This window comes from Aotus nancymaae, unplaced genomic scaffold, assembly GCF_030222135.1.
Source record: "Aotus nancymaae isolate 86718 unplaced genomic scaffold, 86718_ANA_hifiasm-v0.15.2.pri h1tg000041l, whole genome shotgun sequence".
Taxonomy (NCBI): domain Eukaryota; kingdom Metazoa; phylum Chordata; class Mammalia; order Primates; family Aotidae; genus Aotus; species Aotus nancymaae.
Window position 1 is genome coordinate 17175441 of NW_026988455.1, and position 17918 is coordinate 17193358.

The window sequence follows — 17918 nt, forward strand, 5'->3', positions numbered from 1 at the left end:
GATGACAGCTCACTGCAACCTTAACCTTCCGGGCTCAAGTAGTCCTTCCACCTCAGCCTCCCAAGTAGATTTTTGTATTTTTTGTAGAGAAGAGGTTTTGGCCCAGTCTGGTCTTGAACTCCTGGGCCCAAGTAATCCACTGACCTCAGCCTCCAAGTGCTGGGATTACAGATGTGAACCATGGTGCCCAGCCCAAAATTTTTACATAATTTTAACCACTGTATACATATTGTGTATTAAGTGGCTTGACCTTCCTGTGTCCTCTTTCCCTAGTCATCTAAGACTGTGGATAACGTGTGTTCCTGTCTACAAGGCCATTGCAAAGTCAACTGAGATAACATGTGGGAAGTTGTTTGGGAGAAAAGCAGCATCTGCATTTGCATAAAGTAGAGCTGCAGTGGTTAAGCTGTCAACAGCTTCCTAGGGAAAATGTCCCTGAAGTAGATATGACATTTACCTGTAATGGCTTTCTTTGCCTGGGAAATTAATGGTTTAAGGCTTTAAAAAAATGTATTATCTTTGAATTTCTCTTTTAAAGTTGATTCTATTTTAACAGATTTTCATCATTTAGTTGCTAAGAGTCACTACTAATGGGCACAAATGGAAACTTTGATCCTGCTACAAGACAGGTTACATTAATTCAAAACTGGTTGTGCTGGATGCAGGTAGGGGTGGGAGTGAAGGGATTAAAAGAAAAGACATCCCAGTCCTGCAAGGAGCTCAGAAATGGGAGCACCATGCACAGCAGCACTCTGAATTCTGTTGTATGGCAGAACAGCAGAACAGCCATGTGGAAATGAATGAGAGTAAAACCCAGGAAGCGAATTCTGCCTCTGGGAAGGGTAAGATTGGTGAAGGGCTCTTAAAAAAGGTGACCCTTGAATAGTGATTTGAGTAGAGGGCATTCCAGGCAGAGGGCCGGGTATCATTAATTAATACCAGTTTGGCTGCAGAAAGGCTTGAAGGTCTTGAAGGAGTGAGAAGAGGATTAGGACTGGAAATGACCATAGTGGCCTGCACAGATAGGGCACACCTGTGACTGTTTCAGTCCCCAGCGAGAGAGGAGTGCAGGGTGGCAGTCAGGGAACCCATCTGGTGGTAAGGCAGGCCTGGTGTGGCCCTCGGGCCTGCACTACAGAGGCACTGGCAGTGGGGTAAGGGGGAGAGTAGAGAGCTTACTTGGCACCTGTAGTTTACGTTTGGTGGTTACATTTGGTAGGATCATGGGTTGTGTCAGTCCCTCAAAGCACACATCTCAGGCTGTGCACAGTTGGTGTTGAAGGAACATGAGGAGGAGGGTGGGCCATTTTACATTCATCTTCAGAAACCGAGGGGTCTTTAGCCAGGAAGGGCATGCCAAGGACGGTGCTATTTCCTGACCCCCTGGAGAGTTGAGCTCACAGCGCTTGTGCCCAAGGTCACTAGGTGAGTAGCCAGGCAGGATTAGACCCTGGTCCTGGTGACTCCCCAGCCAACAGCGCTCCTAGCGCCTGCGAAATCACTGTGCTTGGAGGAAAGGACGACAGGTTTTAAAGAGGGAGTGTCAGGACTGGGAGGGACACAGGACGCTCGCGTCTGGGGATGCCCTGGGGCTGCTGCAGGCAGGGGCTCGCCCTGCACCTGGCGGGCCTCTGCTGCGTCCTCTGCAGACTGGGGTCGGTGAGAGGCCCCCCAGGTCCAGCGTGACTTGCGTTGCTGAAAACCTTGTGTTAGGCGTGATCCATCCCAGCTTTGGAGCCAGGCTTTTGGATGAGGGTGAGTTTTTCTAACGCCGCCTTCTCCAGGTCTTCCCGCACCTTCCAGTGGTCAAGGACGGTGGTGGCTGGGTCCTCTCTGTGGAGGGCTCTGAGTCAGTGCCTGGTGCACCCACCCTGGGGCCTCGGCTTCAGAACCAGAGTTACTCGTGTCAAGTTACTTGTGTAAAGAGCAGCCGCCCTCCTAAGGGCCAGATAATTTTCTTTTTTTTCTATGGATAATTGTCCTTGTGCTTCTAATTTAGGTCATACTTGCCTTCACAGAATTGCTCCAGGGACAGATGTCCGTATAGTGTAGCTCCTCTAACCCTTGTTAAGCAAACGTGAGGCCAGTTGAGAGAGGAGCAGCACAAGTAGATTTCAGGCAGAATCGCGCAGCGGGCCCCTGCAGAATAGAGTGTGATGTTTGGAAATTTGCTTTGGAAATGCCTTGGGAAGGCGCTGCCACCCCCACTTTGAACAATGGTAGGAACGCAGGGTGCTGCGCAGGTGGCAAGAGCACTGCTGGCCAGCGGAAGACTGCGCTGGGCTTAGAAAAGAAGATACGGGTTCTTTTAAAAAATATATATGGACTAGGACCACCGATTCAGCTTCCAAAAAGCAAAATGGTAATTATAGAAATAACGTGAACAAAGAGTATTGGAATCATTTGAGAAGTTAAATCTGTGATGTTAGTGAGAACTGCTTATCTGAAGTGGAAATACTCTTAAGACCTTTTGTGACTTATCCCAAGGCTTACTCTCTTTCAGTTGAAAGCAGAATTGCAAATTTGACCAACTTAATCGGCAGTGGCTTTTTGCTTTTAAAAGTACATGCTAAAATGTTTGTGTGAGCCATGAGGCTGATAGCATACATACCTGAAGTGGAGATTTACTTTTGCAAGAATGTTTTGGTGTATTTTGTCAAACTTATTTATTTCTGTCTCATTGAAGACTGTTTATTAAAGGTAGATAAGAATTTTTAAAGGAATTAGATTTATTTTGAATGTTCTTATGCATTTGAAAACATGCATAAAGCTTATTAGTGTTCTTCACATTTAAAGGGGAGTGTTCTGTGCTGTACATGAAGAGACTGACCCAGTTAAGAATGACTTCTAGATCTGGGGACTCAGTGGAGAACATAGGGAGGGATAATAAGTTTTTTGGAAATACTACATTTTCTCTGAAGGAGTTTTCTCCCTATGTTCTCAGTTGCTCCCTATGTTTATTTCATCTGCAGAACAAGTGTTTGGGAGTCCTTTCTATATTTTTACTTCCCAGACACCTGATTTTCTTAGTTTTAAATATTTAAGAATGTCATCTTACTTTCAGGGAACTAAAATCGTAAGTTTAGGTAATAATAGCATTCGAAAGTGTTCACTTTAAAAAATTGTTTCTTATTCTGCTTGTTTTAACGTGGTTAAACTTTTAAAGTGGTTGTTTGAACTTTTAAAGTTCAAAGTTAGAAGCACAATTTAAATACAATTTAAATTGTCTTTAGCTATTTGTCATTAATATTTAGAGAGGCTAACTTACCAAACGTGGCATTTTGTACTAAATAAAGTACTAAGTTTTCTGTCACATGAACAGTTAAGGATTCCCTTTACTTACACATGGAGATGTTTTAGCTCACATTTTAGTAAATGCATGGAATGGGACTGTGAAAGCCATTCTTACCTGAAATGTTTTAAAAATTAAAATCTGTTTTTGAAGAAAATACAGTTTGAAAGTGGAAGACTCTCAACCTATTTAATGCAAAGTTTTTATACTGGTCGGGTTTTTATTATTTTTTTTTCTCCATTCAGTAGTTCATTGCCTGATTTTTTTTTTTTTAATTTTTGACATAAACATTGTTCAGTAATTTTTTTAAATGGATGCAGTTATTTAAAGATCAAATCAGTACTGGCAAAGTATAAGAAGGCTTTGTTTTTGATGTTTTATTTTTCTAAACATGTTTAGTTATAATTTTTTCATCCACGACATTCTAATGAACATTTAAAGTTAGAATGAAGAGTTTAACATGCAAAACGTGCGAATGGACTACTACAATTTTCTAGGGAAAACTGCCCTGATCAAATTCCCTTCCTGAGGCAGGTTCCTCTCCTGTGGTTTGAGGCCATATCTTTCTGGTTTTGTTGTGAAGTGCATTCTAGGAATGCTTACCTCTCACTTATTCTCAATAAATCACATTCCTCATAATCCTTGTTGGAGTTTTAAATTTTATTGTTGGGGTCAATTCTGGTGACTTATCTACTGGGATTGCTGCAGGATTGGAAATGGGATGGGTTTCTTGTTTGTCATGCAAACGTTCTGGTTGTTTAGGGTGAAGAAACCAGTCAGTAATCATTAAAGCTGTCCTTGCACACAGAAAACTCATCTCTGGCATTTTGTTTTTTTCTGATTTTAGTGTGAACAATTAGCAACCTCCACCAGTGCTGATTAAGAATTGTATAGATTATAGAAAGCTACCCTGAGTGGTTTGTTGCTCTATTCACATGATCTATAAACTATAAGAAAACAGTCCCCTCACACCTCAGCATGTTGCAGATTTCCACCAGGTGGTCCAGGAACATTTGTTCTGCAGGCGGGACCAAACTTAAAAGTTTATGTATTTATTGGCAAGGATTTTTTTTCTTTCTTTCTTTTTGTTGCAGCTGGCCAGGTCTGCTGTTTTCCCATAGTAATATCCTTGTGAAATGGCACATATGCTACAGTTTTAAACGTTTTTTCTTAAATACCATAGGCAAAGAGAGAAAGTCCTCACACTGGAAATTAGAGGAGAAATTGTTACAGCTATGACGGCCTTTGTTCTCAAAGCCATTTGAATTGCCGGCTGTGTTAGGGCTAGTTTGTACCTTGCTGAAGCACTGGGATGAGAACTTCTCTTTAGAGTAATTGCCGGGTGGGAGCGGCCCGTCCGGGGCGGGGCGGGGCGGGGCGAGGCGAGGCCAGGCCTGGGGCACAGGGGCAGAGCGAGGTACGGGGCCGCCGAGATATTCGTGGGCGCCGGACTCGCCAGGAGACGGACCAGCGCGGCTCAGCCCGCCTGCCGCGCCGGCCAGGACCAGAGCAGCGCGGGATCGCCGGCCTCGGCTTCGTGCCGCAGGGGCGCGCGGGGACTGCGGACCGTTCCTCGCGCGGCGCCCACGCCTGTCCTTGGCTCTCAGCCCCCGCTGCTGCCGCCCAGGTGACAGGGAGGGACGGGAGCGGGGCTGCTGTGTCCCTTGTGCGCGCTCTGGGAGGCCGCTGAGTGGCTGCTGCTCGTGCTTTCTCGTTTCCAAGCTGGCGGTAAATCTTTTAAATTTAGAGTGCATTCAAGGGCATAGGCGTCGGAATTGTGATTTCGTGCATGTTTTATTTACCAGGCTTTCAAATCAAAAAGGCCAGGCAAATACACACGTTCTGGGGCGCTCAAGAAAGTTCACACGAAGGATGAATCCAGCAGGGAGGTACTGACATACCTTGCGGGCTCAGGCTTGGGATTTCAGCAGCACACGCGCTCGTTAACCCGAGTTTCGGCCACTCCTGCTTTCCTTTCGCCCAGGTGCCCCGCTCCGCGAGCTCCCAGACGGGGCCTCGCCTGCGCTGCCGCCGCCGAGAGGAGCCCTCTTTAGACTTGGGCTTCAGGGGAGAGGGCTGGCTCCCCAGAGAGGAGCAGCCTGTGAGTTTTAAACATTTCTCAGAGTTAACTCTTACTTATTAAGTTCGGAGATGAGAATCTATACCGTGAAATCAGCAGAAAAGTGGTTCTTAGAAGTTTTAAAGTTTGTCCACTTCAGTTTTTGAGTATCTGTGATCACTGGTTTCTCAAAGCTGATTTGTTTTAAAGGAGTCAAGCTTCACTTTGGAGTACAAGTGGAGATTATAGTTGCTGTGTTGGAAATTCTGTAAAATTCCGGGAAGCAAGCAGTAGCCACAGGAGCATTTTAAAAGGTTTTCTTATTTTTCAGCTTAATTTATATATATAAAAAAAAGCTTCTGTTTTATTTTAGCCTTTTTTTAAGATAAATTCTTTATTTCTGCAGATAAATAGAAATACTGAGGGGAGAGAAATTATGGTTTTCTGTAGACTGTTTTCCGTTAAAATTTAAATAATGGGAAAGCTTAGAAATGTTATTCTTGTAGCTTCTGGAAGTTATAGGAAATGTTACATTTTAACATCAAATAAAGTAAAATTCCAATAAAATACTTTTTCTTATAGGAGCGCATTTTATATGTGTAAAGAAAGATACAAAATATTAGAAGTGCTAAAACTTAACAATTTTTGGAAAATTCACAGATTTTCCTAAAGTCTTGCATACGTTTGAGATTTTAGATTGCTGGTAGAAAGCACATCTTAGGTTTCAGTCAAGTTCATGCCAACGCCTATGAGAAGACCTACTAGGTCTCAGAACCTAGTAGGTTAGCCATCACTTGTGAGTATCCATTTTGCATTTTTGAAGACTTGTTGATTGGACTTTCAAGTGCTTGAAATCATGTAAGAGGATACTTTCATGGCAGCAAAGTCGCATTTCAGATTCCTTGCTCCCCTATCAGCTTCAGGCTGCTCCTGGCTCTGGGTCCAGGCTGGAGCTCACAGGAGACCTAAGAATATGTCCAAACTCATAGCAGTAAAGTGACGTTTTTGCCATAAAAGAACATTTTTGTAACGCTGTTTGAGTCTACTTGTTTCCTTGGAAATGGTTTCTGTCGTGATGGGCAGTACCTTAATTTACGAATTATTCAGCTATTTGTGCAGTGTGTGTAACTTAAGGGCAAACAGATTCGATGGTATTCACATCAGCTTCTCACATGATACACATTAGTAAGGCAGCCATTTCTCTCCTACGGAATGCTACGGTCCAGTACAGCTTTCCTGCGTTTCAGATGAGCTGCTGTTGAGATGAAAGAGAAAAAAAGTTAAAAATTAAACATTTCTTGCAAATCTGAGACTTTTTCTCTGCCTTTGTTCTCCTGAAGTTGATTTCATTTTATTTTCAATAGCATGAAATTTCCTACATGTCCAAGAGACTGTTATGGAATCAGTCCTTTGCTCTATTTCTCATAACACTTTTCCCAGTTAATCTAGGGTGTAGACTGGATGAGAATCCAAAACTGAATTTGGAGGAAATGTAACTCCTGTGCCTTATAGACATTAAATCATTCTGTGAAATAAAACTGAGACTTTGGATAGGAGATTGTGCTGTACTCTCAACACATTTTTATTAAATGAACACGGATTCCTTTATTTTTCCAGCAATCCTTCATGTAGTTGGACTCACCACGCTGTCCATCTTCCCCCTGCTCCTTATTTGCAGTTGGCCCTCCCTAGAAATGGACAGGTTGCTTTGTCAACTTGATGGCAGAAACCACCTGACAAATTGTAGATGTGTGGCTAAAATTTATGCATAGTTTGGATTTGGTAGAAAATAAAGAACATTGGAAAATAAAATGTGACCAAAAAGATATTTATGTTGTCTTGACTGTGTGTCTATACAGAAGAAAGTACAGGCAGGAACTGGGAGTAATGGAATGTTAGTGTTTCTGACTCCAGAATAAATACCCAAGAGTGAAATTAATTCATAAATTATGTTTCTTGCTTCAGAATATTTTAAGAGTGTATGTATGTGTCCATACTTGAATCACTTGTCTAACCTGAGGATCGGAGTGGTTGGCTTGGTTTCTCTATCCTTCCGTTGCTGTTCTTTATCTCACTTAGCAACTGTTATGTCATTATCTCTAAAATGGTTTAGGACTTCTTTTTTTTTGGAGACTTAAGTCTCGCTCTGTATGTAGCCAGGCTGGATTGTAGTGGCATGATCTCGGCTCACTGCAACCTCCATCTCCCAGATTCAAGTGATTCTCCTGCCTCAACCTCCTGAGTAGCTGGGATTACAGGTGTGCACCACCAGGCACAGCTAATTTTTGTATTATTGGTAGAGACGGGGTTTCACTATGTTGGCCAGGATGGTCTCGCTCTCTTGACCTTGTGATCTACCCGCCTCAGCCTCCCAAAGTCCTGGGATTACAGGCGTGAGCCACCGTGCCAGGCCAAACTTCTTTTTAAAAAAACTGTGAGTTTTGATTTTAAAAAACCTTTAATCCTTAACAGTAAGTTTTAACGAGGAGACTATGGAAGGCAAAAGGAGAGATCTCTCTAAGGCATACAGTTGAGTTTATGTACATAAAGAAAACTAGATTGTTACAGCTCTTCATAACAACCTGTTTATTCATTTTTAAAAAACATTGCAGAGCTATTATTTCATTGATTACAATTTATTATAATTGAAGAGGCATTTCAGTCATTTTACCGTTAGCTTTTAAAATAAGAATTGTCAACTAGATCTGTTACTGTAAAGAATGTTTATGAAACTTAAGTCGATAAATTTGTATTTTTTAGATATGTTCTACTTGAGAAATGAGAATCACTCCTGGCCTGAATTTTCATGTGTTGCTATATAAATTTACTTTTAATAAATTATTTTAAATCATCAGATTGTTAATTGACAGCTATTCTTGCAGACATTGTTACTATATTTCTTCTTCCTGTATTGAGCATTAAGTCCTTTATTTCAATGTGATAAACATTTGACTATCAAGGATGGGGATAGATAGCACATGAAATGAGCAAAATCTGGTTCCAGTCTTTAAGATGTGGTCGTAAAAATGTACATTCTTTTTTTAGAAGTTAAAATACAGTTTTCCTTGAACTCAGTTATTCCTTGTTTAAATTCAAAATGAGAGGATCCTATTTTTCTGTAAGAGTTTAGTTTTTTTCCCCCGTTTGCTAGTCCCTTCTAATTTACAGGAAAAACTGTATTATCACACTGAATGTTAGTAATGATTGCTTATTTGTCCCTATGAACACAGTAAATTTTGTGCGTAATATAGATTACTATTCACCAGGAATATAGGGCTATCTATAAAAAAATTAACCAAAGAAGAATCGTGTTGATACAGTTATTAACTAGAAGTGATGAATTTGTAATGAGTAATCCTACACAGACCATCTGATTTTGATTTTTGACATATTGGAGTAATATAGGAAGTTATAGAAAGGAAGAAATTCTGGGTTTGAATAAAATTACTGGTTTTTTCCCTTGGGAAAAAACCTCTATTTTGTAATTTCTTTGTAAGTGACAGCATAAAAATGTGAGCATGTGACTGACACTGTGTTTTTTTTATATCTGTCTACAAAATTTTCGGAAAATTTTTAATTCTTCTAATTTGTGAGTGCTGCTTGCACAGAACCAATGTTTTATATAGTAGTGTTAGCATACATCTTTGTGTAGAAGTATTGAAGTCAGAACTTTTGAGGTATATGTTGTTTTAAAATGTTATGACTAAGACTAGGGAGACAGTGATAGGTTTCTCGGTGCACACTTAGTGCTAGGAGGTCTGCCCTTAACTACTGGACCAGCTTTAAAAGAGAAACCCCTGGTTTCTAGTTACCTGATTCTTTGTTAGAGCACATACTTCAATCATTTTCAGTGTTCTTAGATTTGGTTGTGGTAATGAATTTCTTCATAAAGTAGATCTCTAAGTGAATTATTAGGAAATATTTGTAGCATGATTTAAGAAAAATATTTCAGCTTGAGCTGGAAGCAGACAAATGGGACGGGGAAGGGCAGAGAGTTCAGGTAGGTTACTCAGAAAAAGTTCACACAAAGCATTCCTTATTTTCTTCATACATATCTTTAGAATGTAATTTACACAAATTCAACCATAGTCTACATTTTATTCTGAACCTTTTTTCTACAAATAACATTTCTTGCCATCTTCCCATATTACAAAAATAATTCCATCACACTCTTTTTAATAGCTATATAGTATTCCATTGTGTAGCTGCATACCATATAGGATGTTTTGACTCACAGACTCAGTCAACCGTTTTTTTTTACAGTAAAGTTATATGCTGGGCTTTTTTTTTTTTTTTTACAGTAAAGGTAAATTCATATGCTTTACTGTAAACCATAGGCTTTAGTGGGTCATAAGTTAACATGTAACTAGAATTGGAGTGAGCAGATGTCACTGTTTATAAATTAGGAACTCAGAACTATAAAATGTATATTCTCCTTCAGGATAAATACATCACGTATTAAATACACTATTATTAATTTAGGTAAGAGCATTAATTCTTTTTGTTGTTGTTGGATACAGAGTCTTGCTCTGTTGCCCAGGCTGGAGTCTACTGGATTAATCATAGCTCACTACAGACTCCAACTCCTGGGTTCAGGTGATCCTCCCACCTCAGCCCCCCAAATAGCTGGGATTAATTTTGGGCATACTACTACACCTAATTTGGGGGTTGGGGTGGGTAGGGTGTGAGGTCTCACTGTCTTGCTTAGGCTGGTCTGAAACTCCTGGGATCAAGCCATTCTCCTGTCTAGGCATCTCAGAGTGCTGGGATTACAGGCATTAGCTACCACTCGTGGCAAGAGCATTAATTCTAAGGAAACAAAAAGGAGGACATTTTTATGAAAATGTGAATACAGGAAACATTAGAAATATTCTGATACTTGAAAATATTCCAGTTTTTAAAGAAATATTAAACAGGCCATATATTGAACATGCCGTTGTTGTGGCAGGTTGAATAGATGAATACGAATTTTTTCATGAGTGATGATTTTCTTGAGAAACATAAAATTCAGATCAGGAATGTTCTCCTTTTGGTCCCTTGTAATTGGTCTGGCAGGATCTGGGGACAGGGAAGCAGACACAAGGATCCCCTACATCTCTTGCGAAATACTTGGAAATTTTCAGTTTGAGTGTTTATGATACTTCCAACATATGTAGTAACATAAAATATTAATGTAGACGTGGTCGTAAGAGATCCAGTTGACCAGAAAATTTCATTTTTTGTCATTCAAATAATATGCTTTGTGTTAAATTGCATATAGTTAGGGCAGTGCTTTTAACAAGAGTTAGGGGAATAACAGCACGGGAATATTTGACCCTTATAATCTGGAAACGTGAGAATGATTTATGCCAATACATTATTTCAGATAGTATTTGCTAATGATAGTATCTGTTTTAGGTCCTGTAGTGCCACTTTTAGAAACTCCATGGCTCAAAATTTGCAGTAATCTTTCTGAACTGTAACTATTAGAATTTCCCAAAAATATAATAAATATGTTTTTCTCTGTATAAAATGAGTTATATGAATATTTACTGCTACTTTAATTTTCTTTCCAAAATTTGTTTATAGACATACTCCCTAAAGATGTGTGATAATCAGAAATAACTGATTCTTCTGGACAAATATGCACCAATTGATTGATTTTCTTTATTTTGAAGAAAATTTTGTACTCTTATTTGGTGACTTCATTTGCTGGCAAATCTAGTTTTATGCCTCACAAATAACATGAACAGTAGAAACTTCTATTTGTAAGTTTTGGCAATTCTTTAAAATATGTTAAGTTTTTGCTTCAACATGTGAAGGTTTTTCTTTTCTGAGTTGTGTTTTCAGCAGCAATTCAAACCAATTGTATTTTTCCCTTATACAGGTTACTAATTTAGAATAGATATATTTCAGTTCTGTCATGATATCCTAGTAGGCAGGCTGTTGGGCAGACACCTGCTATGTGTACGTATTATTAAATTATCTACTTTTGTTTTTTAGAAATATTTATCATTTAAAAAGTAACAGAAATGGGAGAAGAGGGTTTATTGCCATTGTGAAGACTGTGACCTGGCTATTATGTGGGCAGTAAAGGCAGACTGCACCTCAGTTCTGTGGCTCTGAACATTTTTGTTTCTTTTTGGATTATGAGGAAGGAGGACTCTTGGTTTCGTTTTGAGTAACTTTATTGATTATATCTTAATTTTGGCTTATTGGTGACAAGCACCATGTGAAAATTTATGCAGCATAGAGATTTTTACTGTTTTATTTGGTTCAGAGCCAAGTCTGGAAGATGACTAAGTTTATAAGTTCTGTAGCCAAGCTTCTTGTCTCCTTTAATGAGGGCACTGTGTGATTGGAAGCTGTTTCCTCCTATACCTATGGACTGAAGGGGCAACCTGAGGGTCTGCTAAGGTGTTAGGTGTGTCTTCTGGGAAGAGTGAAAGGGAATTTGTCAGACTTTGGGGGAAACTTATAAAAATGAAAGATGTTTTATGTCAGTGGGATCACTTTTTTAATCCAAGGGGCAAAAGAAAACTGGTTTCTATTGAGCCCCTGCCTGAAGGCCTTCTGCATGTGACTTTCAGAGGACCCTGCTTGTTTTGAATTTCAGCCAGCAAGTCTCCAGCATACAGAATTTGAGATTTTTTCCCTCCCCCATTTCTTCTGTTTTTGTTCTAAGTAAACAGTTCCCTGTGTAGTAACATAGACAAATATAGCAGAGAATGCTTTTCTGGAAAAAGAATGCTCCCTAAGCATTTTTTAACCATTTTTGGGAAGAATTCATCTTTCTGTGTGTTTCATACTGGAGAGGGGGGAGGCTGTGGCTGTAAATTGAAGTGACATCATATGTATTGCCCCCATTGATCCACTTTTAGTCTCCAGCCAGGATAAAAGGAAATGGCATCAGGGAGGAAGCATGCTTCATTTAGGCACAGATCCCAGAGTGATAATGGGGTAATAATAGAACTCACGCCACTGTCAATCTATGACTGCATTAGTCCCAGGCTTATTCTCTGTCTGGGGAGCCGAGCAGTGACTTTCTTCATGTGAGGCTGCTGCATGCCAGCTGGACCATGCCAGGAGGTGCCCTCCTTTGCTTTTGGAAGGGTGCAGGCAGTGGGGCTTGGATGTTGCCATTCACTGGTCTCTTGTCACAGGCCCTGCCTCTGCAAGGTCAGTTGTGAGACATGTCCATGACATTTTCTGATGTAGGAGGTGAGCTGGCCTGTTCTGCATCATGCTAATGGAAGAAATGGTGGCAGGGCCTCAGTTGCGTGGGTGGTCTTCTGGGAGTGCAGAGAGTGATGCCCTGTGACAGCAGTAAGAGGCTTCTGGAAGAGTCAGAGTTTGTTTTTGTTGAACTGCCTCTAGGTTAGGAGAGTGGGTTTGGAAAATTCATACTTTCTTTCCAAGAGCATGCATAAAAACTTTCTTAAACTATTCAAAGTCATACAGCTTGCCTCGACTCTGAAGTTGGGAAAAACAAGCAGTAGACTTTTTTCTTTGTACAGTTCTTAGTATTTAGCAACTATGAAATCTTCCATGTTTAGAGTGGAACACAGACTTCTAAAATCCTTAACAAGCAGGATTTGTACTTGACTGACCTCATTTAACATTTTATTTCTTGTATTCATTTCAGTAAGTTTCATAGTTCTGTGAAGTTCTCTTGCAAGTCCCCACATCAGTTTGGCCCCTTGTAGTCCTATTTTGTATAAATTTCCGAGGCAGATGTACTTTAAAAATATTGAACTGGTCTCCATATGGAGAAAATAACCCCATCATGAATTTCTTGTTTATGCAAAGGAAAGGACTTTTGCATTCCTGTCACTGTTGAACTGTGGGTGTGGCCCCTGGAAATAAAGGCAAGTTCTTTTTATAATGTCTGAAGGAACTACTTTCTTAGGTGGTGATGCTTGGAGGTAAGGTCCTTTATTTTTCAGGGTCGCTCTGTAGTACAACCAACGCCTTATCTCTCTCACACTGGTACTGCTGTATTAAACACAGCTGGCTTTTCGGTCTTAAATTCAGCTGATCTTAAAATAAATAAATGCAGTTGGACTAGAAGTCATGTGAAGTTTGCTTTGATTTCCATGTGGGTGGAAGTGGAGTGGTCCACATAGCATGTCCCACCCCCCTGTGCCAGCCTGGGCTCCTCCCACTGCCCAGTGCTGCCTTGAGCACATCTGCTGATAAGTGGTCGCTTTCACTTGCTTTACAAACATTTTGGTTTATTACATCACTACTACTTTTTCATTTGTAGGGTGGCCTTATGGGGAGCAAATGTTTATTTTACAAAGAGAAATGCACTGTATTGTAGCTATTTCACCACATTTTTGCCTCAGTATTCTCTTTTTAAGGTCTACTATATCATTTAAAAAGACTTTATAATGTGTACTTTGCAAATGAAAGATTCTTAATTATTTTTATTGTCTGTGTCCCCAAATAGCATTTGTTCACTGATTTTTTTTTCCCTACTTTTTTCAGAAACTGCATTCCCCCCCACACACACCCCCCTACACACACTAAAAGCCAGATAGCTACAGGTTGTTTACTAAGTGAGAGTCATATCAAGTCTATTCAGAAGAATGGGACTCACAGAAACCTGGGAGCATGAAGCTGCCTCTGGCAGCACTGTGTTGTCGGGGCCTTGTTGAAAGAGGAACAGCTGCCTCGGGGGAGTGTCCACCCTTGCTCCTTACCTCTCTCAAATTAGAGTCATTGTGCTACCTCCCTTCCATTTTGTGATCTTAAGTCAGGGAGCTTAGCTTTAAATATTTTCATTGTGTGAAATTTGGAGAGGACAAAAGCTTCCATTGATCCTTTCGGTTCTGCTTCTATGTGGAGGTGTGTGAGCTTTCAGCTTAGAAGAAAACTCAGATATACAAGTATGAATGCAGGTATTTTGATAGGTTCAGATATTGGTAATTGTTTGATTTTAAACTGGAGCTGTGTCTGTTGGTTAAAGACCAAGTTTTGGAGTAAGTTGAGGACCAAGCTCGTTGTCTTACCCAGGGTTTCTTTGCTCTGTGTGTCTCTTTAGTTTAAACTAAATTCCAAATGAGAGTTCTAACAGTAGGCTTCTTTGTAAGCACAAGCATATAATATGGGGAGATGCTTTTCTTTCTACTCCCCCTTCCCTGTAATTCAACAGTTTGGCAGGGCTGGTTCCTTCTTGCATTTAGTTGGGAAACGAGGCCCCCCTCCTGGCAAAGGGTGTTCTGCTGGACCAGGCACTGGTGGTGATGAGAATTGCTTCTCTGTAATGCTGAGCCCATTCCCCGAAGCCTGCCTGCCTTTGTCTGGAGGGGCCTTGATGCCAGGCTCCTGTGGTCCTCGGACTGTCTGTCTTGAGAAATGCTGCTCACTGGTTTTGAGTGTCTGTGGGGTGGTGCAGGTCTCCATCCTGTGGTGGCCTGGCCTGGGTACCCCTTGTGGATCTGCTGTTGTTTGACAGCAGCAAAATAAAGGGTAGTAGTGGGGTGAAGTGGGGAGAGCCCATGACTGGGGTGAAAAGGAAGGCACTGGGAAGAGGGCTCAAGGGCTGGAGGGCATTTAGTCAGCGGCCCCAGGAGACAGGTTGGGGGTGCTTGAGGCCACGGGCTGAAGGCTCAGCCTCCTGCAGAAAAGCGCCTCTCTTGAAACATCACAGGAAGCTGAAGGATGAGTTGATCAGGAAGGAGGAGGAGGGCGAAGGGAGAAAGAGAACTGGTCTCCCTGGGCTGCCTGGGCAGAAGTGCTGGATACCCGCAAGCACCCCACAGTGCTCATGGTGTGAATGGTGAGGAGGCCTCTTCCATAAAACAGATTTCTTTTTAATGTCATAAAAGTAGCCTCACCTGTCTAAAACTATAGAATATGGTAGATGGGTGGTTTTGTTATAAGTAGTTATGTAGTAATTTAATACCTTGAAAACTTGCTGCAATTACTTGACTTCTCGTGAGAAGAAATGGAGTGTTAGTAATTCTTTGGGTCCTTGTCAGTGCTGATTGTACTGCAGTTTTGCCAGAGGTGCTTTGTTTCTCCTGAGAGAATAGCCACAACATGCCTTTCAGATGGAGTGATGTTATGAAGTACAGAATACACAACCAAATGATTGCATTGGGATCTGTCTCCCTTCTTTCTGCCTCTTGTCTGTAGGAAAGTGGGGCCTTTCTTAGAACTTAGAAGGGTGAGGTAAGAAAATATTCCTTGTGGAATGGCGCAGTGGATGTGGTACATGTGGTGCTTGCTGTGTGCCCGTTTCGCCATGTGGACCTTTTGGTAATTGTATGGGTACGTGTGAAAGAGAATGAGTGAGCAGGTAGGGGTAGGGAGGGTCAGGCAGGGTGCATAGTTGGGGGCAGGAAGATGAGCAGGGAGGGAAGCCAGTACTTTTTAAAAATTGTTTTAGAGTATCAGAAAGTGGCACTTAAAATTCAGGTGTTCTTATGAATATACTGTTACCTGATATCAGCTTCCAGACCCGTAATTTGGATTGACAGGAATGATCTGGGCATGCGCAGGGATGGAGAGAAGCAGCAGTGGAATTCATAGGAATCATTTTAAAATCTTGATTCTAGAATAAATATTTTTTCACTTCATACAAGGCATATCTCAAATTGATTCTTCCTCCAGTGCATACAGGGCTGATCTCACTGGACCACCACTCCTGGCCTTGCTGTCCCATAGCGAGTAAGACAGATGACGTCTTACACAAGCTTCTCTTTGTTTCTTGTATTTCACACACATTGCATTTTATTTTTGTACCACATAAAGACTACCTCCTTTCTTTGCCCTTAACCTTGTAATACCACTTTTGACCTTTCCTATATGAGAACTCAGGAATATGGGTGACCTGTGTGTCCGTGTGTATAGCTGCACGTATAGTTGTTTACAGCATTTTTAGCTTTTTAATGGATTATAAGTTTATGATTTTCATAATGGAGGGAAGACACAGTTCTTCCATTATATGCTCTTTATTTCTCAGTGCGTAGCAGGTGTATTTGCAAAGCTTATGTGATGAAAAGGAAACTGAATGCAGAAAAAGGAAATTTATGTTAAATTTCCACGTTTGTCTATAATTAGATGGCTCCCTGAATCTTTGTCTAGGCTAAATCACATTTTCTGGTGTATGCATGCCGTAAAGGAAGCTATCTAATAAACCACGATAATGTTTTATTAAGATAAGCACAGTTTTGATCTGCCCTAAGTATAGAACTGAAATGAATGGTCATGGAAAGTGGGGCTTAATCAAAGCCCAGAATGTAGTGTCTTTGGGAATATAGACAATGTAGACCCTGAGGAATTACAAAAGTGAGCTTAATAGTCTTTCCATGTTGTCAGTGTATGCTAAAAGCACCCAGGTTATCCTGGGTATGCGGTCTTTGGTCTGAACATTTGGGTTTAGTTTCTCATCAGCTGAATGGCATTTTCACAAGCTGTTTGGTTTTGTCTTTAGCTTCTTCCAGACCAGCTGGTCTTGCTTCTGGAGCATCTCTTGGAACAGAAGACCCTGAGCCCTCGAACTCTGCAAAGCCTCCAGAGGACATACCACCTCCATGATCAGGATGCAGAGGTAACCAGGAACACCCTCGGAGTTTAACCAGCAGGTTCCCACTGTTGGTGAAGAGTGGTGATCCCATTGCAGTCCCAAACTATTGAAACTGCCATTTCTATTAGCAAAATCCCATGTGTTTGCTTATATGAGTAAAGAACAAAGTGCTTACATCTGATTATGCTTATGCTTCTAACCAGAGTATTTTGAGGTCTTGAGTTTTTCCCTCTTAAATCATAAAGATGGATGTAAGTCTCCCAAAGGAATGAGTGAAGTGTTTTTGAGTTGTAAACTTGGGCGGGTCGTTGTGCCCACGGACGGTGGTGCCATTCTGTTGCACATTAAGGAAACTTGGTTCAGATGTGTCAGAGCTTCTTGGCTGCATTCAGTTAGGGCAGGAAAGGAGCCATGTGTAAAGGGAATGAAAACTAAATCTAGCAGCTATAGTTGGAAAAGGCAGTTGGATGCTTGTGACAAAGCAATATGATGTGATCCTTAATATCTTCTACCTTATTGTGAAGAATGTGGCGTGAGTCCTAAGATTCCAGGGTTTTAAAAAAAGACAAAATAGTAAATATTTAATGTATTTGGACATCTTAAGTAAAAACAAGCTTAAATAGAAAATCTCATTTATATAAGACTCCCAAAATGCAGAAAAGTTGTTTGGTTTTGAACATTTTAAAACTGTACAGTCTAGTACAGCAGCCATTAGCCACATGGGGCAGCTATTTTTGAGTTGAGATGTGCTATAAGTATAAAATGCACAATGGATGGTGAAGACGTTGAATGAAGAAAGACAATATAACTTAATGTCGCCTGATTGATTATAGTGTTAGTGATATATTTGGGATATATTAGGGTAAATATTACTGTAATGAATTTTATAATCATTAAAATGGAGTAATTGAGAAAAGCCAGTTCCTTATTAACCAAAAGATAAGATGGCTGTTGTTAGGCATTTTAAAGCCCCATAAAGTCAGGAGTGATTCAAAAACTCCAGAGGAGACCTGTAACTTTTTACCCACCTGAACCTAGATGAGATTTGCAAC

At 40.7% G+C, this 17918-nt stretch overlaps 1 protein-coding gene across 12 annotated transcripts in view; it reads left to right on the forward strand.

Moving 5' to 3' along the window:
* Positions 1-17918, forward strand: part of AOPEP (aminopeptidase O (putative)) — a 358110-nt gene that overhangs the window by 315552 nt on the left and 24640 nt on the right. For 11 of the 12 annotated variants that reach the window (XR_001108893.2, XM_012461952.2, XM_064361519.1 and 8 more), the window contains one exon: positions 16774-16890. Coding sequence is in view for 10 of the 12 variants with exons in the window: in XM_012461952.2 (XP_012317375.2) it covers positions 16774-16890 (117 nt within the window). In the remaining 2 variants the exon portion in view is untranslated. Of the gene's footprint in view, positions 1-16773; positions 16891-17918 lie in introns of those variants that run through there. The other variant, XR_010337006.1, reaches the window with a different exon arrangement.